The sequence below is a fragment of the Anabas testudineus genome, chromosome 5, assembly GCF_900324465.2.
Source record: "Anabas testudineus chromosome 5, fAnaTes1.2, whole genome shotgun sequence".
NCBI lineage: Eukaryota > Metazoa > Chordata > Actinopteri > Anabantiformes > Anabantidae > Anabas > Anabas testudineus.
Genome location: NC_046614.1, coordinates 6,897,529 through 6,925,144, shown reverse-complemented (window position 1 = coordinate 6,925,144; position 27,616 = coordinate 6,897,529). Strand labels below are relative to the sequence as shown.

The following is a 27,616-nucleotide window of genomic DNA, read 5'->3' as shown; positions in this document are numbered from 1 at the left end:
ATAGAGAAACTTTTCTATGACACTTACAGCCTCTCTCTGTTGACTCTGTCTATATTTTCTTTGCAACCTTTAGTGTTCTGAGCAGCGCGGTGGTAAACGTGTTCTTTGCTGTTTCTTTTCCAGCTCTTATCAGGCCAGATAGCCCTCAGATAGATACTCATACCCTCACAGTCAGAGGCTTAGCTAGCCACAGCAGCTGATGGAGCTGATGTAAGGCCGCTATGACGACCGGGCCTTATCTGTCGTTATGGTGATGTCCATGATGGAATGATGACAGTCTGGTATCAGCTTCGTGTTTTCGTACAGGACGACACAACTACCAAAATATACACCTGTGCAGGCATGTAGGCACAGTCAGTGATCAGGTGTATTACCATACCCACATGCAAGAAAACTTCCAACACAAGAGCAAAATGTCATGCATCCATAACTGTGTTTGTGTTGAGCATCTTCTCAAGTAAGGAGTCGACACAGACAAGCAAATGATCATGGTCATGCAGAAACCGCAGGGAAGTGAGTTTATGTCACTGGCCTGTTTTTTTGACTCATCGTGCTCTCACTGCGGTGTCTTTCTTTCCGACAAATATGACAGATACATATCAAGCTGTGCAGTCTGCTCAAGGGAGATAAGGACCAGTTAGGTGCTGGGGTTGCAACATCCCACCAAGCCAATGAGTGAGCACAACGCCTTTTTCATACCGATCCTCAGCAGATAGGCCTGCAGTGACTGTGTGCGTGTGCGATTGTACTGATAATTTCTGTCTCCACCGAATTGTGGCGTGTACTCCGTAATGGCCGCAGGTCTGCACATGTCTCCTATTCAGAAACTGGTTTAAAGTAAAGAAAAACCTGAATAAGGAAGCACATTGAATAGCAGGTTGTCAAACCAATAACCAAAGTGTCCGTTTTATCATGGTAAAAACACACTTTAAATAAACTATAGTGTTAAAATTGTGAAAAAACAAGAGGTGTCAGTTACAACGTGCTAGACTTCTGCTTACTCAGAGAAAAGAATAAAGCGTTGATACAGTGATACATATCAAAAACATTCTTTCTTCCCATTTTATCTCCTATTTGGATCTAATAAAACATCCACAATTTTGCCCTTTAGAAATAACACTTTCATCTTTCTCATCTCCAGAATGCCCTTGTGGTCCTTTTAAGGTTTTAATCATATTACACTTTTTAAAATGAACCACACTGTGTTTCAGTGATTTTTCTCCTCAGAAAATTGGCCTGGTGTATGGCTTGGGTTTTTCTATCTGCATTACCCCGATGAGCATTGGCAGTTAAACAACAAAATGTTGTACTAAACACCAAGAAAAGTCCATTAATAATGACCTCCCTTCATGCATCTTTTTTTGCATGAGTGACCAGCTGAAACAAGGTCTGGTCCACAGGCTCCTTCTGCAAGACTTAGCTGTCGTGTCAGCATTTTTCTGGTGCTGTCTGTCGTAAAAAGCGTATTACACCTTTAAGTGATCCAGATGCTCTGTGAATATGTCCAGGCGTTTAGAGTATGCTTTGTTATGCAGGCAGGCTGGTCCATGAGAAGGAAGTAGGCTTGAAAGTGAATTCAGGGCGGCCACAGAGCAGCTCTGTCACTTAATCTACCACACAAGCAACAATCTTTAGTCTCCAATAGTGAGCTGAAAAGCTTGAGAGTCTGAGCAGGACACAGCAGGTCTCTGTGGGCTTCTTCTGTCCTCCACTGTCCTTCCGTTGTCTGTCTGGTCATCGGTCCCTGTGGGAGTGTCCACAGGATCCATCCAGGAGTAGGCACATGGGCCTCATCCTCTCACTCCTGGCCACAGGCCAAGGTGCCCTCGACTCCCCCACTCATACCTTTCTCTAGTTACCTGCCAGTGAAAGCGAGCGGTGCGGGGGCAGGGAATGGCAAAGGACATTATATGGGTGCGGAAGAGGATGGCAGATCCAGAGGCCCGCTCCCCTGAGCCTTCATAGGCATTAGCACTATACCTGCTCCCCAGTTTGTCAATGAGAGCCTCCAGATGAATGGACTCATTTGTCCTTAGACAGTGGGGATGAATTTGTCTGTTGGAGCAGGTGAGCAGGAGGGCCTCAGCGCAGCAGAACAGGGCATGAATGAGATCAGAACACTACCTGTCCCAGGTGAACATCCTGAATGCTCCTTGTCCCAGGTGAGAGGAGACTGACCTCATTTTTCGGGTGAGTCAAGGGAGGAGTGCTCTTCATTACCACACCCTGCCTCTGACAGCTACTTTTTAGCACTTTTTTGTACTCAACTTCAATTAGACAACTGATGCTAAATTTCTCCGCTTGAAATGTGGCAAGTTTGTGTGAATAGAGGAGCTGAATGGGCCAGGATTTTGTATACACCTAATATCAGCAGGGCTTGTGTGCAAACAGAGGATCCGAACCACATATGGCAGCAACATCCCTGACAAGAAAATAATGAATTAGACAGGGGGAGAACCATCTGGGAGTACAAAATAGCAACCACAAAGACCTGTAACACTATGCACTATTCATAAAGACATTTCATTATTAGTGTGCGCTACCCAGAAACCTTTTTTAAAACCACAAACTGTGGCACAAAGGTGCATCTCCAGCCACAGAGGAATGATATGAAACACTCCATGCTGCTTTCGTCTCTCACTTTTCTACTTTCATATTATCAAACTATCCAATTGATGCTGGTGAAAAAATGAGGAAGTAGTTTTTGTGAGGGTAAGGCAGGGTGTTTTTTTGTTTGTTTGTTTGTTTTTTTGTTTGTTTGTTTTTGTTTTTTTGTCATAGCAGTAATTTTAACAGCACGGTTCAAGCTCAAAATGCACTTTAAGCTAAGCATTTTATCTCAGCAGCACCACAAATTATCAGAGAGTTGACCAAAAACTGAATATTATCACCTTTATGACTACAGGGTTTATTGCAGAACTGTTGCATTAGCCCAAATAAATCAACACATAGAGTATACAGTATATTGACAAAGCCAGTAGGTGATTGATTGTAGGGTGCTCTTGTTGAATACAGAATGCTACTTTGTGGGATGAAACCTTGCAGAGAATTACACCTAAATACTGTACACACTAATCAATCTCTCTTTACTGTTTCTGTCAGACCTATATAGTCTTAATTGGTCCTAATAGTACAACATAAGTGTTTCCTGTTTGAATTTCTTGCTTCCTGTTTTTCTTTACTGCTTTGAAAAAAACATGCAGCTGGAACTAGCAGCCTTTCAAACTTAGGCCTTAAAGTTGAGGAAAAGGTGTGGCAGGATACCTGGCAAAAGACATCATGGAGGAGACAAAAATGATCCGAGATCAAAACATTTTTCTCTTTACCTGAATAATTTCTGACATTTGTAGATAGTCTGTGAGAGTCGATGCGATAGCAGGTCAGGATGCGGTTCTTTCCTGTCATCAGAGGTCATCAGTGATTATCTGCTGTCAGGTCTGTTTATTTCTGACTGACAGTTTTTTGCTGTCAAACCTGCGCCAATCACATGGTTGATTAATTTTAGAAGTGTTAAAAGTTGTTCAAGTGTCAAATGGTGTATCTGCAATGGCTTCCGTGAATTGTGTTCATCAGGTGTTTTTTTTTTTTTTTTTAGCATACCCACCTTTTTACTGTCAGTGTTAGAGGGGTATTTCTATGAATTTCTTTTCATCCGTGAAAAGAGGAAGTTCACGTGTGGGTCTCTTCACAGCACAATCACTATGACTTGGTAGCCATTACATTTCAAACAGTTAAGAGTTTATGCTTGATCATAGCAAAGGTTGACTTCTCCTTTTTTTCTCAAGGTCAACAAACAAACTACTTACTTGGGGAACGTTATGACAAATAAAAGCTGAAATACACATCCCACATTTGTATTATCTAAACACTACCCCATATTGCAGCCTTAATATCCTTCTAGGGGTCTGAGGAAGGAGGGATGCTTTTTTAGTTAGGCCCAGGCAAAGGTCAACCCCCCACTCCAACACACACACGCACTAAGAGACCTGCATCTGAACTGCGCTCCCCTTCCTTTCATCTTCTATGTCTCTCTCTCCCTAACTCAACTTTGTGAGGAGATGGTCGGGATACCTTTTGATTCCACTAATTCAATTTGATGGAAAAACAAATACGCTGTGGGAGTGGGAGACAAGAAAAGAGTGGGAGTAGTGTAGGGGGGGAATTAAGAGATGGAGAGTTACATAGAGCTCAGAGCGGGGTTAGAGATGGAGATGGTGGGGGAGGACAAACGGAAGAGCACTAGAAGGAGAAGGGAGAGACTAGAAGGAGGTAGGGAGTCGGGATGAGTTGAAACATCCAGTTCCAGGTTGAAGTCGTAAACCTCTGAGTGCACTGATCTAGGTGGCCAACATGTTCACCCCGCCGCTGCATCTGTGATCCCTCCTCTTCATCTCCTCTATGGAACGCCACTCTGATAATGAAGATAAGTAACGTCCTATTTTATGGCTCTTTTTGTGTCACATAATTCATGGTGTTAGTTTGGAGGGGATGTCTTACTCAGTGTAGCTGTTGGTCTAGTTAGTGAGTCAACGTATAAACAGCCCTCACATTGCATTCTGTATGAATTTAATGGAGTAGAAAATGGAGCAGCGGTGGCACACGCTGACTAAAGCACCTAGCCAAGCATTCATTTCAAGAGCAAGTGTGCATGTCATGTGGCTGCTACCTTATGTCATTTCAGGCTTGGAGCTAAAATGTGGCGCTGCCGCCTATAAACATGAACGCTGCCTCTGTGTCGGACGCGCGTAACGCTGTCACACACTGTCCGTGTATGTGCAGTCTGTAAACATACATGTTCAGGCGAGTGGAGCTCTGGGAGTCGCTGGCCTGGCAGACTGCTGTATTATTTTTGGGAGGGCTGCTCCTTCCCTCTGGAGGGCCTCATTGAAGAGTGCTGGCTCTCTCTGTCTCCCCCTCTCAGGCTCCGGGAGTCCAGCCAAGCCCGGCCAAGCAGGTTTGCTGGCTGCTGCAGCACACAGCCCGCTGGAACCGTGGCCTGTACACAGCCCAGTACCCCCAGCACTGTGCTACACACAGATGGCTAGACTGCTTATTGGCAGTCAAGCGTTGCATTTTCACTGGTGTTCAGCAAGTGGATCGGGGTATCCCACCCCCTCTCTGAAAACAGACACTAAGATGCAGCCGAGTACCCGTGTGTATACAGCCAGTCAGTGTTGTGCATGCTGTGATGTAGCATAAGCTGACAACAGAGGGCTCCAGCCACACTGGATAACAAAACAGCACATATATAAATTCCAGAATAAATATTATTTCCAATTTGAACTGATGGAGTCTGTGGGAAACCCCATGTTGCGTCCACAGCAGTCCAGCAGATGTGAGGAGGGTGGAGGGTTCAGGGAGGGGTTGTAGTCCACTTTTAGCTTAAACTGTTTAATCGGACGGTTTGTGCTGTGGGTGTGTGAGGGCATGCTGAACTCAGTGATGATGACCCCAAATTGGCCCTAATCGAGCAGACTCATTAGTGGCTGGCTCGGTTCTTCAGCACCATGATTTTACTGTAATCGCCCAAATGGGAAGGAGAGACAGAATGACCGACGTAGAGAGTGAAGGAGAATAAAGACAAACAGAACAAATGGGAGAACAGAAAGAGGAACAAAGACAAAGATAAACAAAACAAAGAGAAAGAGAAAGAAATAGAGGACGAGATGAGAGAGAAACAGAGTCGACGCCTGTTTCCTGGCAGCCTCAGCTGCGTGCACATCTGTGTGCAAAGGGCCCGAGCAGACCCCCACGTGTTTGCTCAGGTCGCCTGATTGCCTTTCCTTCCTCTCCTCTCTCCCACTAAAGACCCGCTGTCCTTCCTCTCACTCCAAAAGAGGGGACTACTCCGACAGACACGGAGTACGGCTCCCACCGAACTGCACTCATGACTCAGTATTATTTCAGAAAATCATGGACCGTTCGAGATAAATAAGAGTGTTTGTGTGGGTTCTTTGGTTAAATAATGTGGTGAATTAGGGTTTGTGTTTGTTTTTTTCCTTTTCTCCCAAAGTGTGTGCATGAGCATGTGGATATGTGCATATGTATGACTGTGTGTGACTTGGGAGCCCTTTGCTGGAGCCTGATGTCTGGGTACAATGGTCCAGCCTGAGGCCCCAGCTCCACAAAGAGGCCTTCTCTTAACAACGCGCCATCACAGCTAGAGGAGGAGCCTGTCCAAAGCATTACCACGCTTAAGGGATCACAGAGCTTCCCTTGATACATCTGATATCAGTTATGGTTGAAATAATCAAGCAGTCGTCATTAAATGGACAGTTTTGTCTAAAGATGTGTGTTTGTGATTATGTACATAGGAATGACAGACACAGACTAAACTGAAGAGGCAGTGACAGATGGGACTTCGGTATTAAACTTTATTTCCTTTACGTCTGTGAGATGGAAAAAATGATAAAAACGTACAGCTCAGGGACTTTTTGTCTAAGATAGGTCAGTGTTTTCTTTACGTAATAACCATGAAATTAAAATCATAACAATTTCCATGTGTCTTTGACGAAAGCTTAGAGAGTGAAAATAAATTATCGTAGCAATAATTATAACATCAAATATAACAACAATAATAGCAATTAAGCATTTATAAACACTCTATTTACTGTGTCTTTTTTCCATAAAAGTCCATTATTAAAAACAGGTGAGCGTTGTGGTGGTGTACAATCCAGCATGTGAGGAGCGCACTGGTTCTTGGGTAATGTAGTCTCAGCCTGATTGGTTTGTAACAGAGGTGTGCAGACCCTGTAGCTGTCAGCCAGCATTTAGACTTCCAGCAGTGAGGAGTCTGTCTGCCTGTCCACGGCAGCTGTGGAGGAAAGCCTGGGGACTGGACAGGGTGCACGTATGTCGATATATGATGAGATGGCCGTGAGGTGAAAACAGCGGTTCTTTTTAAGACCTCTCATGTGTCTCCTCTTACAGGGTCAAGGAGAAGTGGGTACCAAAGTGACTTAGTAAAAATAAGCAAAAAGAATGACAGGCGTCTCCGTTCACTCCGCTCCTGCAAGTCTCAGACACCCGGAGACTAACAAACCCCTCGTCACATTAGCTCTTCACAGAGTCCACTAAAGTCCTGCTCTCTGCAGCGTCCCATCGGTGAGGTCAAGCATGACACAACCTTCAGTCATTTAGTCCAACTTCCCTCCAACCACTGTACATGACGGGAACAACTCTGAGCAGCTCTCAGCCATTTAGTGTTAATGGCAATGTGGTGGCTCCTACAGACGGAGGAATTCTTGGTCTGGAGGGGCCTCAGTGAGGCTCAGCCCAGACCGGCGAACGATTGGAGTGGTGGGGGTGACCAAATGAAGGGTGAATGGGCGTGGGAGTGGGCAGCATGTGTCCCGAGTGGCTGAATGGAGGAAGGTGACCCATGTGAGTCATGTGGCTGGTCAGGCCGGGTGCACCGCCAAAGGGTGAGGCCTTGTCCTGCATGCACTTGGACAGCTCATCGAAGCCGTCCCCTGCTCGCTTGTTCCTCTTGGACTTGCTGGACATCTTGCGGTTGCGTGTCTGGATGCCTTCTTTCTTCATGGTCAGGGGTCTGTTGACCTGTGGAGAGCAGCACATTAGCTCAGACGGCGCCAGACAAAAGCTGCACTCACAGCGTGAATACTACAGTACAGTGGTTACGGTTTTTATTTTGCTGCATCAGCTCATAATTAAAAATGTTGCGTATTCCATCAGGATTTACATGCATGTCCTCCATGGCAGCTCAACACCAGTTGTACCAGAGTCAAATGAATGCTATAAATAACGAGCAGCTGTTTTGCATATATAGCTCCATTATGAGGTGAGTCAGGGGCGTTTTTTTTTTTTTTTTTGCTATTGTCTAATTTAAAACCAAACACAACCATCCTGGTCAGTATGAATACATAGGGGGTGAGGAGCAGGCTGGAGCTGAAAGGAGCAGCCTCAGACAAATCCTCATCAATGTAACCGACGCTGTTACACTGAATGACAGTCCCACCCTGCAGTCTCTCCGGGGAGAAACGCCCCCCATTGAAACGACGATGGATTAATAAAAAATGGGCGACCGGTGGGTTCTGCTCGACAGGGTGAGCAGGCTTTGCTTCCACACTCGCACAGATTTCTCTGCTCCTCAATCGATACGAGCTGTCCGCCCACTTGACCAGTTAACGACCAGCTCACCCCCCCCCCCCCCCAGCTCTCTCGGGCTACTTACGTTGTGCAGTTTATAGTAAAGGCCGCAGGCGTTGCACACCGGGTCTCCGTTCCCGTTGCGCCTCCAGAGGGTGGTGGTGGTGGTCTGGCAGTTTGCGCAGCAGGTGCCTGCGCGTCTAGCAGCCGACTGGAGGAAAGAAAACACATCGTAAAGTTATATATTAGGCTTATTTAGACGCCGACAAAAGCATTTGATCAGATCATTGGTCAGATCTCTCATTAAAACCACAGCAGCGACTCTGCATATAAGGAATTAGCGATTTCTGCCCCAGCACCAAATTAATAAGAGACAGAAAGGGTTTTTCTTAAATCAAACGGCGACACTTAGATTTTCAGGATGGTTCAACTTTGAAACCATGAACCACGAGCAAAAAAAAAGCATCAAAAGAAGCGACACCCAGACTGGAACAACGAGTTAACTCGTCTATTAAATCAATTGCACGTATGCAGACCGCTACGACCATGATCAAGTTTTCTAATTAGACTGCAGCGGCTCTGCTCCACTGTGGAAACGCATGTCGTTAACTGGGATATTTACTTGATTAGAAATAAGTACGCGGGCGTTAACAGGTTATAATGCGGGCCTTGTGTAAACCCTCTATTTATCCTTATCCAGGCAAACCGGGCTACAGTTCGTGCAAGAGCCGGTGTCCTGCCCGGCAGCGCGCTCCTGCATCCATTGCAGATCAATTCTTCACACATAATAAGAAACATTAGTTTTACATGCAAGCGCCCCTCTGGCTCTTTGCTTCGCAAGCTGCATCCAGGTTTTTCTTTTAATTAATTTCAGGTGGGCTTGTTGTTATTGACCAGCAGAGCAACAATAAGCCTGGACTTATTTATTTTATTTTATTTTTTTTTTAGGAAGAGCTAAAAGTATGTCACTTGTGTTGTAAAATAAAAAAATAATAAAAAAAAAGCCGCTGCGCATTAAGACTGTAGTCTACCCAGTGAGAATGACAAACAAGAGAAGAACATAAATCCATTTATTTTTCCAATCCTCGCCCCTCACGCTCTGCCTCTTCACACATAAGCGGCTCCTCCACTGTTGTGATAATCTCTTTACAGTATATGTCAGTCTAGCCACAGAGAATGCAGCGCGCTGGTTGAGGGCGGAAACAGCCGGGAGCCTGACTTCCTTATCTGGGCCGGGCAGATATCCGGATAGGAAACAACTGGATGCCCCTTTGAACACAACTCTGAAAAACACTTGAGCTGAAAATGCAAAACCTACACAGCCACATGGGTTGACCCAGTGGAAAATGTAATGGACTTTTTTTTTTTCACGAGGAGGGACGACGTGGAGGTGTTCAAGGAACAACACAAAAATATATATATTTAAAAAGAAACAACCCCTTTCTATTTGACTCAGTTAAATTACCTGTTAATGTTACTGAAGACCATTAGACTGCCTCTGCAGCCATAATGAACCTTGGCAAATGAAAAAGTCTACACTGTCTTCTATTATGGTTAAACTCATGTGTTTTATTATTTATTTTTGGTATTAAAACCCGCAATTCACCATTTCTATTATTATTGTTATGTTGTGGTTGTTAACTGGGTTACTATTTTAATTTACCTTATAAGATTAAACTAGCATCTATTTTTCTACTAACACAAGATCAAAATAGTTTAACTTTATATTTACTTCCTGATATTTGCACACATTTTTAGAGAACACACTAACAATCTATATTTATTTATTTCTTGACAACCACTTAAAGTAAAGATGCTTTATTTCTTTATTTTTTTATTATTATTTATGTATTTATTTTTGGCTAAAGCGGATGGTTCAAGAGCGGCTGTAAATGATTAACAATTAAAATAATATTAAATAGCAATAGACAGATAGGTGTTTTAAAAATGTAAATACGTGTATTTATAAAGTGTTGTGAAGCCATGAAATAATTAAATTATCGTCCACTGAAACGTGTTCAGCTTCACTATAGGGTTAATGTCAGAAGTGGCTGTGCAGCTCTAGAGATACATCAACTACAAGACTGCTATGTGTTCATGCTGCTTTTCATTTACTCAAGCATGGTGTTAACTAAAGCAGCATGGGCATTGGTATCAGTAACAGTATCAGAAGTACCAGCAATAATGATAGCAGGAACAATGGCAATAGTAGCAGTATTGTAACAGGCCATGAAGGCGGATCATCGGAGGGTGAGAGGGACAAACAATTCCAGGAAGATCATAGGGAAAATATAACTTTCCTGGAATTGTGCAGCCGGCATCTGCTTTGTGCTCATATTTGGGTGCCTTCTCTCAGAGCAAAGCGATGGAAGGAGAACTCACCAGTCTACGTTTGGGCTTGATAAGTGGTCGGTTCTGTCCGTTCATCTTGTGGTACAATCCGCAGGCGTTGCACAGGTAGTGGCCAGTGCCGTCCCTCCGCCACAGAGGAGTGGACGTGGCACCACAGTTGACACATTCACGGCCCTCTGCATATAGTTCAAGAGAACGAGACAAGAACAACATTTATATAATTAAAAAATTCACCATCTGACAGAAATGAAAAAAATATATAGCAGCTGTCTACTTCAATCAGGCAATTATACAATGCTGAACGACCCCAGATGGCCCTGTAATATGAAGTCAAAATCTGTCTCACTATGGTGACAATGTCCATATCAGCGTGCAATGTGCAGGGCTGTCATGGACACAGACACCTCTATGTAAACCGATACAGAGTGCGGAGGCCAGAAACAGCCAGAACATGTCCAGAGGTGTCCAACAAGAAGAATGAGACACACCATCAAATTAGGACTACATTATTCATCAGCTCAGTGGGCACCCACAAGAGGAAACATAAGTGTGTGTTGGTCGTATTAAATGTGCCGGACAGTGTTGCAGTCTCTGATGAAAACCTTGCATGCCAGTTGGCAACAATTAACGATGCTGATCAAGCCAGCATTATTGTGATGAGGTTTGTGTTATTCTTAAACGGTGACTGGGTCAGACACAGACTTCCTGAGCATAATATAGAAAAACCTGCTTTTTTAGTTATTCCCACATGCTCTCCTCTCCCACACAGGTTTGACTGACTTCAAACGGCCTGTTGCTAAAACCGACCAATTCATTTAATTCAAGTATCCCTCTCTCCCTAGAGCATCCTCTCATTATTCCTGTTATAATGCCAGCGACACCCAAATTCCCACCCTCGCTCTACAATAGAATCTGACCTGAGCACAAAGCTATGTTCCTTTTGAAATGCATCTTGTGCTTTTTTTTTTTTTTTGTACCTCCCTTCTCTTCTTCTTGAGTGTTTCGCAAGTCCAGCAGCCACATTACAGTTGAGGTCATTAGCGCCTTAAATATTCATCAGCAGCGACTGATGTGCTGATGTCTTACGCAATGTATAGTGTTGAAAGATGAAAAAATAGGAAGATGAAAGCTATGCGTGAAAAAGGTAGGGCGGAGAGGAGGAGGAGGAGTTCTGGTCTGAGGCTAGTTCAACAGGAAGCCACAGTACTGTAAGGTATATGAGCTGACAGCTGAAATGTCATTGTGGCATTTTGTACAACAATCAATCACCATTACTGGCACTGGACATAGGCTTTGATAGATAAGAGCCTTTTTAATGCCGTAGCTGATATGTTTGTGTTACTGATTCAGGCACAGTCTGGCCAGCTTCTTTTTAAATGTCACAGTGTAACATTTCTCAGCTACAGCAGCTCGCGTTCGCTCACATTTTCAGACATTGAACATTCCCCAGGTGCATTAAAAAAAAAAAAGCACAGGAACAATGGATGACAGTATTGATAATTACGCATCTACATTTAGAGCAACTTGTTAACGGCCTCTGATGTGTGTTGTGACTTTTTGTCCACTATTTCAAAGCACAGCAGCTGGAACAATGTAGGGAAATTACAGGCCCATTACCAAGCTGAGCTGTTTTTCAAATGTCTGCACATTAATGTCAGACATGAAGTCTAAATATTACTCCCAGTGTGCAGCAGATTGAACCAGGTGCTTGTCCAGACAGTCAGAAAATAGCCTGTGTGTATTATACTAAACAAGTTTGCTGGCTTTTTTTTTTTTTTTGTAAAAGGAAAACCTATTACGTGGATATAATCTGGACTAGTCAATGCACTGTTCTCCAAAGTATGCCTCTAATCTACACATCAGCAGCAGAGGAGCAGCTCTACTGGGGACTCGGTTGCCTCCACGCACGGTGCCAAGGCCGCGCTTAAAAACACAAACAGCAGGGCTCTGTCGCCTTTTGCTTTGTTAGTACTGGGGAGAGGGTGGGCGGGGTGGAGGTCGTGATTTGTTCACATGGAGGTATACAGGATATGGCAGGAGCCAGGGCGTCGTGACTCCTTCATTTTTTGAACGCAATAAAGGCCACATTTAAAAAAGAAAAACAAACCTATGACACGAAGAAGCCATTTGAACACAGAGCTTATGATAACAAGCCAGAGAGCAGCTTCATTAAAGAAGAATGTAAAAAAAAAAAAAGTTTGAATGCTTGAAATGATCGCGTTTATTTTTCACTAATAAAACTTGTTTCAGTCGAGCCAGATGTGATCTCTCCTGTTCTGCACACACGTTTGATCTCGGCCCTCGTTGGACTTTCAGTAAAGTAAAGTGCGCCTGTCCTCACCTCTCGGTTGAAGTGGAGGGGACACAGATAAGACTTGTCAGGACGGGGATTTCAGGGGAGAGATGGATCAGATATGGAAATATTCTGCTTTTTGTGAGTGATCCACTGGAGCAACAGGTCGTGCTTACAAAAGTTGTATCAGCATTAAGAACATACGGAGCTGACGGCTGCAGAATAAACAGGCCTCCTGTTTCATTAATGGATTAAATGCGTCTCAACACATGTGTCTAAACAAAATGTGTGACAAGAATAGGTTATAATAATGTTATTGGCCGGCGACTAATAGCAGCATATGTCTACTGAAGATGGACTGATACTCGACAATAATGTGCAACGCTTCACCGCTCAGCTGAAAAAACCGCAAGCATTTAATTAGACCGGATCTGTTTGATCTGTGGTCAGACGTGAAAAAGAAAGAGAAGCTCCCCCACACACACACACACACACACACACGTGAAACTCACCTGAGCTCGACCTGGCTTTGCTCTTGCATTTGGGCGTAAAGCTGGAGGAGGACCCGCCGAGCAGGCTGCCGGGGTGGAAGAGGCTGCCGCTGTAGTCGTGGGGTGTAGGCAGAGGATACGTCGGATAGGTCGGGATGGGGTGATGCGTGGCCGCGGCCTGGCTGTTCATCGAGGCCAGGCCGCTGCGGAGCGGACTACAGCTCTCCATTTTCATGCCGTCCGTCAGCGGCACCTGGTACTTGATCGACTCCTTCTCGTCCATCCTGGTCGAGGTGGAGGTCGGGGAGGTAGGCCCGGGGTCTGGGGACACGTCTTTCGGAGGGGTAGGGGGGAAACTGTAGAGGTGCGGGCTGGAGTGGGACGCTGGGGTGAGTGAGGAGACGGGAGCCGTGCCGGTGGTGCTGCTGCAGGGATAGCCGGAGCCGGTGGGGTGCAGGCCGGGTTTGCTGAAGTGGCTGACCGCCCATGCGTTGTGGTGATGGGCAGCAGACAGGGCTGCTTTCCCTGGGTCCAGCCAGGAAATGCCGGGGCTGTGGAGGAGGTGTGGACGGCAAACCTGGTTCCCAGTGAGGCGAGCTGAAATTCAAAATGATCTGTTATAATAAAGACTTTACTTCAACACACCCGCTACATCAGACAGGATTTAGGCCTACCTAACAAATGTCCAGAATTACACAAGTCCGACATTTAGTCCCAGATGTAGATAAAAATACGCAGTTAATTTAAAATAAATAGATTCTTCTCACAACCGGTTAATTTAAACAAAATAATTCCCATCAAATGAGTGTAGTCCCGCTCATTTAAGCTATTAATTGTAAAGGTCTATGACTTCAGAAAAACAAAACAAAAAAAGGAGCTCCTGGTCAGAGCAGTATCTTTTCATCGCCTGCAGCTCTCGGACTAAAGATTGTTATTAGTAAATTTGCGGTTTTTATTTTATGTCCGGGAAGTGCCTCTCCCTCTCTCCCTCCAGAAACCCCAGCCCCAACAGAGAGGGGTTAAATGACATACTTCCCCTTCCTCTCGCTGTCATTTGCTAGAAATTCCTTTTATGTTGGTGAATCGGCCCAGAAGTGCCGTGAAGACCTTTGGAGCTAATGACTTTAACACAGTTTCTGTTTCAATAATAGACCTGTTCCACACACACACATTTATAATGCTCAGGTTTCTCACTAATGATTACAAATGTGATTTATAAAAATCTAACATAATAGTAATGCCTTCATACAATTAAGTGCTTTTTAATATTCCTAAATGTCCCACATATCCAAACAGCTTGTGCGCATAGTGCCACTAAACTTGAACGCATCTCACCGTGTGCTTGGCTGTATGTGACTCTTGCCCGGGAGTTGGTGTAGTAAGGGTTCCCTTGAGAATCCAAGTGGTTCAAGAACATGTCAACTTCGTCCTGGGGCAGTAAAGGCGCCATCGGCTCCATGTAGTTGTGGCTCAGACTGTGGTGGTGAGAGTCCGGGTGCTGGCCGTTCAGCACTGCGTGATGGTGCGCCATCCACCGAGACTGATCGGCCGCTGCGACCTCCATGACTGAGCCGAGCTCCTGTCCTCTGGATGCTTGAATGCGTCTCTGTGTGTCGGGCTACTTTAAGGCTATATTTACCTCCAGTGGGAAAATAATTCCTCCTTACAGTATAGTTCCTGAGCTGTGAACGTCTCAGCTGTGTTTATTTACTTCAGAAATAGAATCCTTAAATACTCCGGTCCGCTGCTTTCCCCTCCGGGATACCTGCAATGAGACAAAAACAAAATGTTAATTCATACACACCGTGGCCGCTCCACCTCTCCTCCCATGCAAAAAAAAAAAAAAAAAAATAAGAAGTGTTTTCTCTGATCGTAGCAGTTGACACATGGAATCAACTCTGCATGATTTACCTGACTACAGGTCAGAGACTAAGAAGTGCATAGTTGCCTCACTGTCGGAGCAACGCACCCCGTCTTCGCATAGAGAGTTAAAAAAAAAAAGGCTGTGTTTCCTCTGGATACCTGTTGCAGTTTCAATCAGCTGACGGCAAATACAGCTTGGATGTGTAAACCTCCTGATCCGTGCAGTGCTCGGGCTCATTAATGAGATGTGGCGCAGACTGATGCGGCTGGCGCCAGTAAATTCCCATATCAAGCCAGTCGAGGCGGGGCCTCGGTCTGAGCCAATCACAGGCAGCCCTGCCACAATTGGCTCGCTGCATCCCTGCTCTGCTTCTTTCAATTTCCATTTTCCTGCACCGAAAAACTAAAAGACTTTTCAATCAGCAGTGTATTTTCTCGGGGGTCTTTCTCTCTCCCGAAACTCACACTGAATGAGGAATCGCCTGATTATATTATATCTGATAATCTGCCTTTTAAAGCGGCGGTTATGAGCCGAAAGACAGACATTTAACAGGCAGGGAAGTTCAGTCTGCACAATATACGGCTCACTTTAATGAAGATTTAAATTTATAATCACGTACTAAGTCAACTTCACCTACATGTGCCCATCTAGAAAACATTATTGACAATATAAAGCACCTTAGAGAATGTTATGGGGTTGTGCTGATGCTCACATTTCGCAATCATCGGCAAAATGTTTTATTTCTTTTAACAATTATAGTTCACGTTACTACCAACAATTGTAAGTGTTGCTTTTCTCGTAGTGCTGTTATGTAAATAAATAAATAGCGTTATCTGCACCTCTAAAACCAACAGAGGAGGAGTCGATTTATGACCCCGAAATTGCCCCATTGTCGGGAGCGCGTAATTGTCTTTAATTAGTAGCAGGGCATTCCTCTTGTGAAAACACTGGTTTTGTCTGCGGGTCAGAGCAATCAAACACAGTTTGCATTCTAATGGCGCCTCTTTCTCACCTGGTGGCACCAGGGATGGGCTCAAGGCCTCATCTGTGAAAACCAGTTGTCGATCATCAAAGTGTCTCTTAACACGCTCATTTAAAATTCACAATACAAATCAAAACATGCGATCCAAACCCTTAATAGCAGCGTCTTGCCTCTTTTTTAAATTACTGCTACCATTATGAGGTCTGTTTGTTGATTTCTAAAGATATTTTTGTAGTGTTGATTTAGAAATGAATAATGTTTATTAGAGTTTGGCCCCCCAAAAAAGCTGTAGGAACAAAATAGAAATTTTTTTTTTTACATTTGCTTTAAGCAACGTGCATAAAACGTTATTATTTAATTCACGCCTACCTGCACATAGGTGTGTGCAGTGTGTGTGTGTGTGTGTGTGTGTGTGTGTGTGTGTGTGTGTGTGTGTGTGTGTGTGTGTGTGTGAAGAATATCTGAGGTTGCTCAGAGCCTAGACTGGCCGCCACGCCGACGCCGAGACTTGACGTCAAAGAGTCGTGGGGGGTTGGAGCTGGCAGGCTCTCTGCTACCTGGACAGAAGGTGGGTCTCCAGGTAGAAGACCCCTCCTATCTCTGATGGCATCATCAGGTCAAGCCTGTTCTGATTTGATGTTATATCTGGAGAGTAAATGTGTGTGTGTCAACCATCCGTCATTAAATAACTGGCATGTGGCCAGAGGCAGCGACTTGATGAGCTCGGCTCTTTGAGCTTGTCATCTCCCAAAATCAACAAATTAGAGCTTGTGGGGGGGGCTCTACCTGAATAACTGGGATTCCAGTGCACAGAACTAGCACAGTTTGCAGGTGGCATGAGAACATCTTACCTTTACATAGTTATTCACTGTCCTGTTATAAATATTATATCTTAGTGCACAATGGATCAATAATACACTATTTGTATATTTAATAAAACAGAACCCTCGTATGCTGCTGTCATAGGCTACATGCTTGAAGTCCCTCAGTTTGAACATGGCCGGCTGGCCAGTGATGCTCATGTTCTTGAAGCTAGTGGTGAAAAGACATTTTTCTCCGAGTACTGTGACGTGCTACTCTACCCTGCAGTGGTCATCTGGGATGCCTGTGTTTCAGTTCTGACTGTGTTAACCAGTGGGCCTTGGAGAGTGGGTCAGGCTCAAGCTAGCTGCTGCGGCACGCTCATTGTTGTTTCCACGTTTGCCAAATGGATTACTCAGCAGGATTTAGCTCTCAGTAATTTATACCTTCATTAATCCCATTTGTATCTGTGCTGGAACAAAGGATGGGAGAGGGTGACAGAGAATATGTAGTAGGTGGAGGTGGGGAGGGGGCCGTCGCTTTTCCTCTGTCTTTCTCAAGGACACAGAAGTATTGTTTCACACGGGGATGCTATCCCAGACTGGAGAATACTATCCCTCTCACAACACCTCCTGCACCAGGTGAGAACTGTGTGCAACAACTGTATCACTGTGCAGCCACAGTAGCTAATGAACAACAAGATTATCATTCCGATCCACGCTGTTATTAAATGGGATTGGCTTTATCTACCTGTTTGTTCCCATTGGGCATGGTCATCCATCATTATCCAGAGTGTAGGTGTGCGACAGTGCAAGTGTGTGCATCTGACTCTGTGTGTGTATTTGGTGTGGGAATGGGGGGGGTGGGGGGGGCGGCAGTGTGAAGAGCCACAGTGGGGCTTGTGAAGATAAGCAGAGCCAGGGAGAAGAGAATGACACAAACCAGCTGAAGCATTATTGTCCCCTTTACTCACGGCTAATTAGATCGAGCCAGGGCACCAGGGGGCTTTACAGGCACAAGCACCCAGGCACAAGACCATAACGGCAGAGAGAGGGGCCTGGACGCTGCTATGAGAGCAGCACTCACTCCCATTTAAGCAGTCTGAGCTCAGAATAATAACATTTTGGAATAAGGCAGGACATAACACACAGACTGCACATTTAACAACGAGGTTATGGTGCAGAAAATGGTTTCGAGGTTCATACTCAAACCTCCTTATCGAGGCTGTAAAAGCAAAACATTGATGGATGAGATCTTAATGGTTCCACAAAGAAACTGTGATTTTTAAGCAAGTGTTAGAAAAGCAGCAGTATTTTAAAAAGAAATCTGATCATTCATCCACCAATTCAGCCATTCATAAAAAATAAATAAATAACACCACATTTCTTTCACAGCTTTTAAGCTCCATATATTTTGGCCCCACGCTCGCACAGTTACCTCACCCAAATTTGAATCAGGCACAAACAGCCTATGAATCTGCGCGCAGGCAAGACAGGAGGAGGCTGGTGTGAAGAAAGGTGCGGTGTGTGTTGACTCCAGCTCCTGCATGCCTACGGAGACCCCCAGCCCGCCCCTGTCTCCGCTTCACCATTGTACTGATGTGATTGCTCTTTCTGCTGATGAAAGAGGATCGCTCGAGTCATTACGCACTGTGGGCTACGGCGTGACAATTGAATACTTTTGTCGTCACTAATATCACGGTGATGATACATTAATCCGTTTGGTGATCGAGGGTTTATTCCAGGAATAGTCTGCAGCACCTTTGCCCGCGGCAACATAAAGTAGGTTACAATGAAAGTGATTAGTGATAGTAGTAACACTTCCACGACCGCGTGGATGCTGCGAAATGTGTACGTGCAGTATTGGAGGATTAATAATTCATCTTGGATCAATTTTTGGCTTTTTTTTTTTAAATCCTTCGCTTATTTATAAAATAATAGCCTGTACATGAGGAGTGCTTGTATAAAAAGCCATAAAGAGACGTATTCGCTGCCAGTGAATATAACAAAAATAAGTCAGACGAGTACAGACTGATGCACTTTACAGAATTAACTACATTATGTGTGAGGGTTTGTGGGAGTTAATAAAGGCAATGACAAACTGAAGCTAAATATTATTAACACGTAAGGTCAATTTTAATAACAAAGCTTGACAACCAGTCAGCATCATTTATGATCCATTATGGAAACTGTGTCGAGCAGTGTCAAGAAAAACAGCCCATTGTTTTTGCTCCAGACTGTGCTAATAACCGCCGACGACACCCAAAGGTTTATTTTTAACCATTTATTATTTTTATTTTAAACGCCGAGAGCCATGGAGGCGAATATAAAAAACACAAGTAGCTGACTGACCTGGCTCAGCTACAGCCGCTGCGTTTTCTGAGTCAAGCCGGAGAAAGTGGCTCCATCTCATCCACTCCTCCTCGGGGGTTTCGGCGCTTTTTCTCCAAAAATAACGGAGCAAAACAAGCGAATCGGTGCGGAAAGGTGTCCTGCTCGGTCGGCCTGCCGTGTGTTTCTTCAAAGATGCTGTCGAGGCTGCGTGTGAGCAGCGGTGGCCCGGAGCTGCTCTCGGTGGATCAGAGCGACGTGTGCCTTTGCCTGCTGTCTCCGGCTGCATCCAAACCTCTGTGAATATGAGCAGAAAAACTTCTGTGGCCGCAGGAGAGGCTGCAGACACACAGCAACGTAATGGCACGTCAGCCTGCAGCCTGTCTTCCGGGTCCCGGTTAAATAGACAGAAACTGGCAGCAATACCTGTTTCCCAAGAGGTGATCAGTGGAGTTCAACTTGTTCCAACGTTTTATTGTGTTAACAAGGGTCCCACAGGGCCTCAAAAGCATCATTTAATGCAGAAATGCGCACAGGCTGGTGGTGATGGCGCTGCGAGAATTGAACGCACACCTTTCACTTCTCCAGCCAGTAAAAGAATAAAAGAGCTAAATATAATGTATTAGTATTGCGATGAGGACTTCCTGCAGGCCCCTTTGTCCCCATCTATCCCAGGTGCAAGGTGATGAATGCACAATAATTATTGTGAGGTTGAGAGTCATTTGTGGGCAACAGGAAAAGTTCCGTTTGAACTTGGACAGCTGGGTTCAGACACCGTCAGGCTCCTATTTCTGAAGTCCCACAGACAAACAGACAAACAGACACTTGCTCTGGCGTCTTTGTGCGCGTTTTGTCTTTCTCACTTTTATTTGTCACTCATTTTTGAGAAGGTCTGCCAGACTCCTAGTCCTAATTGACTTGGGGAGATTTTAGGAGTCCTCCCCCGCCCACACACACACACACACACACACACACACACACACACCCCACCACCCTTTTGTGCTTTATATCCCACACAGTAACAACAACTTTGTAAAACATGCAAAGCCCTTAAAATCTCCTGCACGCGACCTGGGCTCGTGCGCGGCGCTGGAGCCAGGCAGGTGCAAGAGGCGCGAGGACCTCTGCGACTAAGGCTTGTGCTCCCCAGAGTGCGCACGCACGCGTAAAGGCGATGGAGAAAGGCCGTGTGCGTGTGTGTGCGTGTGTGTGTGGATGGAGTGTGGGGGGGTGTGTGGATGGAGTGTGTGTGTGTGTGGGGGGGGGGGGGTATAAACTGTGTCTGACAGAATGAAACAGTAAATAGAGTTTGTTTCAATGGTGAAAATCATCAGAGCAAAGGTGTGACAATCAGAGTGCACGTCCACAAAAACAATGCTTGGTTTTGCAGTGAGGAAAGTAAATAACCCACAAACTCTGCTTTAAGTTTCTCCAAATATTTCGACTCGTACACAAGTGGAAGCTTTTTTATATTTTTTTGTATGATAGGCCTTAAATGATCTCTCTTTGTTGTCCGGACTGTGGATGAAGAAACGCGCGATTATTCTAAAGCTGCAGCATTAGTTTGACTTTTAATCATTTTCTCTGTGCTTGGTTTATAGTTAAGTTCCTCGTCAACAAAAACAAGTAGCCATACTAGTCTCAGCATTAATGTAATGACGCAATGCATTTGTTTTAAAATGAGCAGTTAATTGTGAAGTGTGACTTTGTAGTATTTATGATGGGTCTGACATTAATTTAGCAGAGCTGATAAGTGAAGTAAAAGTGAAATACAAATGCTACTAGGCTAGATTGTAGGCATTAATGTTATTAATAACAATTCTTATTATTGTTATCACCAATACATCATTATTATTATTATTATTATTATTATTATTATTATTATTATTATTATTATATTTACATTTTATTTTTTCCATCGTATTATGTAAAAACTACACCAATTATCTATATCAATAAATACATTTCACTGCAGCATTTCGTCTGCTTGCACTTGTTTTGTTAATCAATTTCCTGCATGTTCTACACGAGACTCGGTGAGTGTGCGGACGCTTTTCGTCAGCGATGATATTAAATGCACACTGCATTAGATGCCAGGGCCCTTCTCCTTCTGATTATTACCAGGGGTAATATTTCATCGGCACCACGCAATCTTTGTTCTCTGTGAAGATAATAAATGGCCTAATCGTTATCAGCAAACTGCTTGGGGTGTCAGCACCGACCGAGGCTGGAAGCGGGGTCCAAAGTGCTGCTGAATAAATTGGTGTTCCTTATCTCTCTCTCCCAGATTATCGCCGCCTTTTCAAACTTGCACAACAAATACATTCAATGCATCTAATGCATCATTCGTGGGGAGGGGATCCCGCAGGTTGATGGAGACAGATAGGCGCAGGGAAGGAGAAATATTTACACATTTTACGCGGTGCAGCAGTACAGCCAATATAAGCTCTATTTGGCACCGGCCAGACCATTGGTACACACACTTTACATATCAATACAAGCTATATTAAACATATATCACGCCGATGCGATGCTTATCTGTCTTATTAGTCCCATCTACTGCTCTGCGTGTACTAAATTTAGGACACCTTTTGGAGAACATTTCTGTAAATGACTGTAACAAATTTGGAAACTCATAAAACTTAAAGATGTTGGAGATAAACACTGAAGTTCGATTATTTATTTATTTTTTTCATATATTTTAGGTTATCTCTAGATAACAGCTTCAAATGCAGATAATGTGATGAGCTCAATTTCCTACTATAATGGTTGAAATGGTTCCCTTCTAATAAACACGTGGAAACACGATAGCATTATCTTCAGTTTCACAACAGGCTCAGCCGCCCGACGTGCATCGTTAGTTTTCTCTGATTTCGTTGTGTCTGGTCAGAGGGCCTGCAGATGCCTACTTCTCCCCACAGAACACAGGCCTCGGAGATTGTAGGCCCGTAATAACAGTACAAATATTTCCCTGTGCTGTTTGGTTTAAACAACCCATCACTGCTGTGATGTAGGACACTGCATCTTATACTACAAGCTGCAGTTTCATTCAACGTTTTGCATTTAATGATCACATTTAATCATCCACCTTTCTCACTGCTGACCTTTTCTGTGTGTTCAAACATGAATTTATAATTTCAGCACGCTGTAAAAAAAAAAAAACAAACAAACAAAAAAAATGTTGGGGCCCCAACACGGCAGGAAAATGTTTGCGCACGTTCATGATCCAGCACCAGATATAATGCAGTATTTCTAAGTGACACTTATGACAAAGAAGAAAACATTTTCCAACACACACAAACACACACACACACACACACACACACACACACACACACACTCCCCTTTTAATACCGAGGCATCTCCACCGGCCCCGGTACTCTGATGGTCTCCTAGACAACCGAGATAACGGTGCAGCAGTTTTCCATATCGGTCCCAGAGTCTATTATAGCTCGGGATTAGCTCTCTTTGCGAAAAGGTCATACACAAAGTCACCAAACCTGCTTTTTCCAACCCATATGGCCCCCGCGCGGAGACCCATTCATAAACATGCATGTGCCATTTCATTTAATACCATTAGACTAATGCCTCTGCGCATTTTTGCTGCGCCAAGAACACTGGTAATGGAAATGAGAGCTTTCGGACGAGACCAGAGAGAAAAGCCCAGTATCCTCAGCACTGAGATGGAGATTCAAGCTGCAGGAGAGACGGAGAAAATGCGCTGTTATATAGCGACCCCTGTCGAGGAGGTGATGTAGTAGCACTATAAGAACAATCCCGTGGGGAGTGTGTGCGTTTCTGTGTGTGTTTATGTGACATATATTTTGCATAGAAGTCTCTGAAGAGTTGAGCAACTAAGAAACTGTAACCAAGCAGTCCAGAGAGGGAGGGAGAGCAGCGCACAGCTGGAATGTTCCAGCTGGGATTCCCGGTGACTGGACAGGAAGTTAGAGGACCTCTGACAGGAAGTGTGTTCTCAGGGAGAGAGAGAGAGAGAGAGGGGAGATGTTTCCTGTTGGGTCTCTGTACATGTTTGGATGCCTCGTTTATTCCGAGTGCCTCCGCCGTCTTTCTCAGTTCACTTCACACCAAACATGAGCACATTCCAGTATGCAAATGCTTGTGCAGCAGCATCCGCCTGTGCTCACAGTGCTAAATTATAGGAATGCTTTTAGAGGACAGTGGTAAGCCAAGACAGTAGATCATGCATACAGGGCAGGGTTGTGTCACAGGATGCAGATGTCACCACATAAAGTGAAACTTCCTGCCCATCAAAGCAGTCAGTGCCAGTTTAATGGACTCACAATCTGCCACCCACGGCAGAAAGTTGAGTATGAGTTCATGGAAATAAGGAGAGAACATTTAAGAGGAAGAGATGGTGGGAGGAGAGGAGGAGAGTGCAAGCGGGGAGGGAGATTTTAGGTAGACATGTGATGGAGCGATATGTGGATTGCAAGAGGAAAAATCTCTTTGTCTTGTGAGCTCAGTGGACAATCAAAGTTTCCTATCAGCTGTGGAGTAGGGGAAATTGGCTGCCCTGGGAAGGAGAGGGCCACTCTCACAGCCAATGGGAAGTGCCCCTGTCACTCTAATCAGGTCTGATAGAGAAAGTAGGAAACGTGTGTGTGTGTATGTGTGTGTGCGCTCAGAGGAGAGTGCTTTTTAACAGAGAGCAGCTTTGTTTCACTCGCCTTCATGTGATCCGAGATGATACAAAGTCTAAAGTACCGTTAGACCTTCATCTGCCGCTTATCCTCTGCATTGAGGGACATATACGAGCCTTGCAGGCGTGGCTTTTAGCGAAACCTGCCATGAGAGGCATGACCATCAGCGCTTTGATGGAGCGCCATGTGGCAGAGATCAGTGGGTCTTAGTAGGAGCTGTGGACAGTTGCACACAAGGTCAGCAGGGGAAGAGGATTACTGTCTCATTGATACAAATCCATACAGAGAGGGGGGCTGACATCAATATGCACAAATATAGGCGGAGCACAGAGGCTTTAAGCGGCAGCGTGCACGCTGTAAACATCTATACAAGATGAACACGTCACTGGACTTTGATGCTTGTCCTCTTTTGTGCCATCCATCTTTCCCTCCATCCCCACCTCCTCTATGCTAGAGAAGAATGCATCTCTCTGCACTTGAGGCTCAATCCTCTGTTTGAAGTCCCATCTCCGTCTCTGCGCTCTCTGCGCTGTCCTTCCCTTCCGCCAACTGTCTGACCGTCTTGTCTGTCAGCCCCGCTCCTCCCTGCCTCTTGCAGCTGCACACAGGGCCACAGATGCCTTCATTGTGCCCCTCTTCCTTGCCCTCGCACTTCTGCACCCGGCCAGATCACACCTGCCACCTGCACAGGACGCAGAGCCCCAGGACCTGAGCCGCAGGGCTTTCAACCACCCCTTGCTTCGCCCTCTCCTGCCTTCACCCTGTCACTGAGGAATGGCCTGTTGGAGGGATGGGGTAGAGCGGGACACAGAGCTGTTGTTGTAAAGACGTGTGTTCTGAGCAGAGCCAGGGGGGAAAATCAACGCAGGTGATGTGTGAGTTGGAAGGTGAATTTTGAGTTTAGATTCGACTCATATTTCTTCTTTTTGATGACATCCTTTTATGGCTGGATAGCAGGATTGACTGAACTGAATGAAAGAATGAATGTATGCTGTGAGGAGCGTGGACCTGAGTGTGTGTCTGTATAATAACATGCTGACAGTGAGGGTGGTGGCTCTGTCTCAGTGATTTATGAGAGTGTGCTGTGAAGGGTCTTCTGAGCAGGATATTGTTCCCTGACTGGTGACTTCTGCCTCTCTCTTTGTGTGTATGCGCGTGTCTGTGTGTGTATTTTAGACCGAGAAAGATTAAGAGGGAGAGTGCTGCAGGTGAGCCCTCCATGTAATCAATCACGACCACGTCACGAGGCCCAGGGCTTGTGGATTACCCCTTCGACTGATACCTAAATTGACTCCACTTTTTTTTTCTGCATATTCATTATTTTTCTGGCAGCTAAAGAAAGAACACACTTTGCATCATTACTAAACTTCATGAAAGGAAGATAATAATCCACTTAGTGCCTGAGACAGGACCATGACAGCTCAACCACATGGCCCAACCAGTCCCAACACCCTGCACATACCCCACCATCCACCTCAAACACACACACAGTTTGCCACATCAGGATACAGTGCTGCACATGAAATCCGGTTTAAACAGTATTCTGCACGGCTTACACCAACAGATAAACCGCAGTTCTTCTGTGACCAGTAATCACATCCTGGGCCAGCGGACAGGGTTGGAACTGTAGACTGGAAGGCCTCCAAACAACCAAGCACTGGTAGTAGGTACTACACAACACAGTGCCCTCTCAGTGATACATCAGCCAAATGAGGAAGCAAATGCAGCAACAACTAAATGCATAATGGCATAAGCCTGAAGGTCCAGCTATATTCAGTGATGCCTCCTTACGAGGCAGCTAATAGTCCAGCTGTAAGACACCCGCTGACAGATCATTCTAACATGCAATTCAGAGACATTTATTGGTATTATGACATTTAATAACTCCAATTTGGCCTATTTTGTGGGTAAGCCATGAAATTGGGTCATCAAATGCTCAGAACTTCTACATTTTAATACTCTATTAGCCAAAGCAGGAGTTAGAAAATCTTTAAAATTGATGAATAACATAGTTATTAAGCAACTTGGTCCTAGTTACAGCTGGAACCACAAATTGACAAATGTGTTTATATATTACTGAGAAGGAATAGCCTACTGCCACTGAAAGCATCTAAAGCAAAATTATATCCTTTGTGTGATATTGTTATCTGCTATATCAAGTACCACTATAAAAAAAGCATGAAAGGTGGTTGCAAACTAAATCAGTGATGCGAGCTGTATTGTTTTCTCATTAACTTTTCTGGTCCCCAAATTCTGTTGAAATCACTGATTGTAAAACTTCTTCCATCTCAGAGTTTATCTCTATGAAGTGTTTAACCTTGGATGTGAACGAATACTGAAGAATTTCATATATTTTTTAAATTTATATAAAATAATTTTCAAGGACATCTCTGACACTAGTGCCTGATTCAGTTCAGTCAAATCCACGGTGTTTCTATTCTGCGACAATCTTTCAATCTTGTCAGTGCAACATTCAAACTTGGTGCCCCGATAGCATCGCTGCAGAGTGGAGAGCAGACGTGAGCTCAGTCTCTGGTGTTGAGGTGGACGTGTGCGAGCAGCAACAGTCTGCCGCAGTCCCCTGTTGTGAGAATGAGACTCTGCGGCTCTCCGAATTCTCGCCGCTTCAAATCTCCCCTCAAGTACATACACACAAACAAAACTGCCATTGTGTGGCCTTTCTCCAGCACCAAGCATCAGTGCTAACAGACATTGTCTTTGCTTTCCCCCTGCTGTGTATTTTCAGAATGATTATTGTATGGCACATACAATATGTTAACATTATCATTGTGACGGGAACGGGGCCTGTTATTATGGAGCAGGAAATGACCTGCCAAGACCCCTGGTGACCTCAGAGGGAAAGCGATGACCTCAGACTGACCCTTATGTTTATCCTGGTTGAGGCAGGTTGGCTGCTCCACTGACTGGAAAGGACAGGGTGATAGGTGGGGTCACTCTGAAACAAGAAATGCAACAGTGCTGGAAATTCCCTTCTAAGTGCTATTTTCAAAAGAGACACCAGTCTCAGTGCAAATGTGGCCTATTTTTATTGTTAGCTGTCAGATTGACATATTTATTTGTGTGTATTTGACAGCAGACTATTCAATGGCATTGACAGAGTGAACATGTTGTGTGAAGTATAGTTTTGTTAAAGGCCAAAGGTTCTTAACACAGGTGTGCCCTCTTTTGATCAACTAAAGGTACTGCTTCACCAAATGTCCACATGCTTAAAGACTATACACCTCCAGTATAATTAAATAAACACGCTAAATGATGAGTTTCTCAAATTTTTATTTCAAATATTACAGCTGTCCATGTCATTGGCCGATATAATGAAATTCGGTGTTCCACATCCCATGTCTTTTCTCACATACAACCTAATCTCATGTTCTCACTAATCTCATGATCACCAAATACCACTTACAAAAAAAAAAAAAAAAATACAACATGTAGAAAATATGACTGAGAAACATCAAAGACAAGCATTTGGGATGACATGGATTCAGAGCTTCAAATTTCTTCAAATATAAATGCCAGTTAGGGCCAAGTAAAAAAAAAAAAAAGTTGTAAGTGCAAAATAGATACGATCGGAAAAACTATCACCTGTATACATGAGAGGTAGAGGTGATAAACTGTAGAATACGGCAAATGTGAGTAAAGACATGAGACTGGAAACACTTGGGCCCTTCAGCTGTTCATTTCAAAAAAAGTCCCTTAACCATACATACCT

General features: G+C 44.5%; 1 protein-coding gene across 4 annotated transcripts; it reads right to left on the bottom strand.

The window, feature by feature from the left end:
- Positions 1-6,360: 6,360 nt before the first annotated feature.
- gata2a (GATA binding protein 2a) lies at positions 6,361-19,536 on the bottom strand. Of its 4 annotated transcripts, none has more exons than XM_026348574.1 (6): positions 19,244-19,536; positions 14,581-15,010; positions 13,267-13,842; positions 10,492-10,649; positions 8,195-8,320; positions 6,361-7,560 (listed from the first exon to the last, which is right to left on the bottom strand). In XM_026348574.1, the coding sequence occupies exons 2-6, from the start codon at positions 14,807-14,809 to the stop codon at positions 7,261-7,263; spliced, it is 1,389 nt and encodes a 462-aa protein (XP_026204359.1). In that variant the 5' UTR covers positions 14,810-15,010; positions 19,244-19,536; the 3' UTR covers positions 6,361-7,260. The 4 variants fall into 4 exon arrangements, with proteins under 4 accessions (XP_026204359.1, XP_026204361.1, XP_026204360.1 ...); XM_026348576.1 differs by lacking the exon at positions 19,244-19,536 and adding an exon at positions 15,268-15,376; XM_026348575.1 differs by lacking the exon at positions 19,244-19,536 and adding an exon at positions 15,157-15,370.
- Between the last annotated feature and the right edge of the window lie 8,080 nt (positions 19,537-27,616).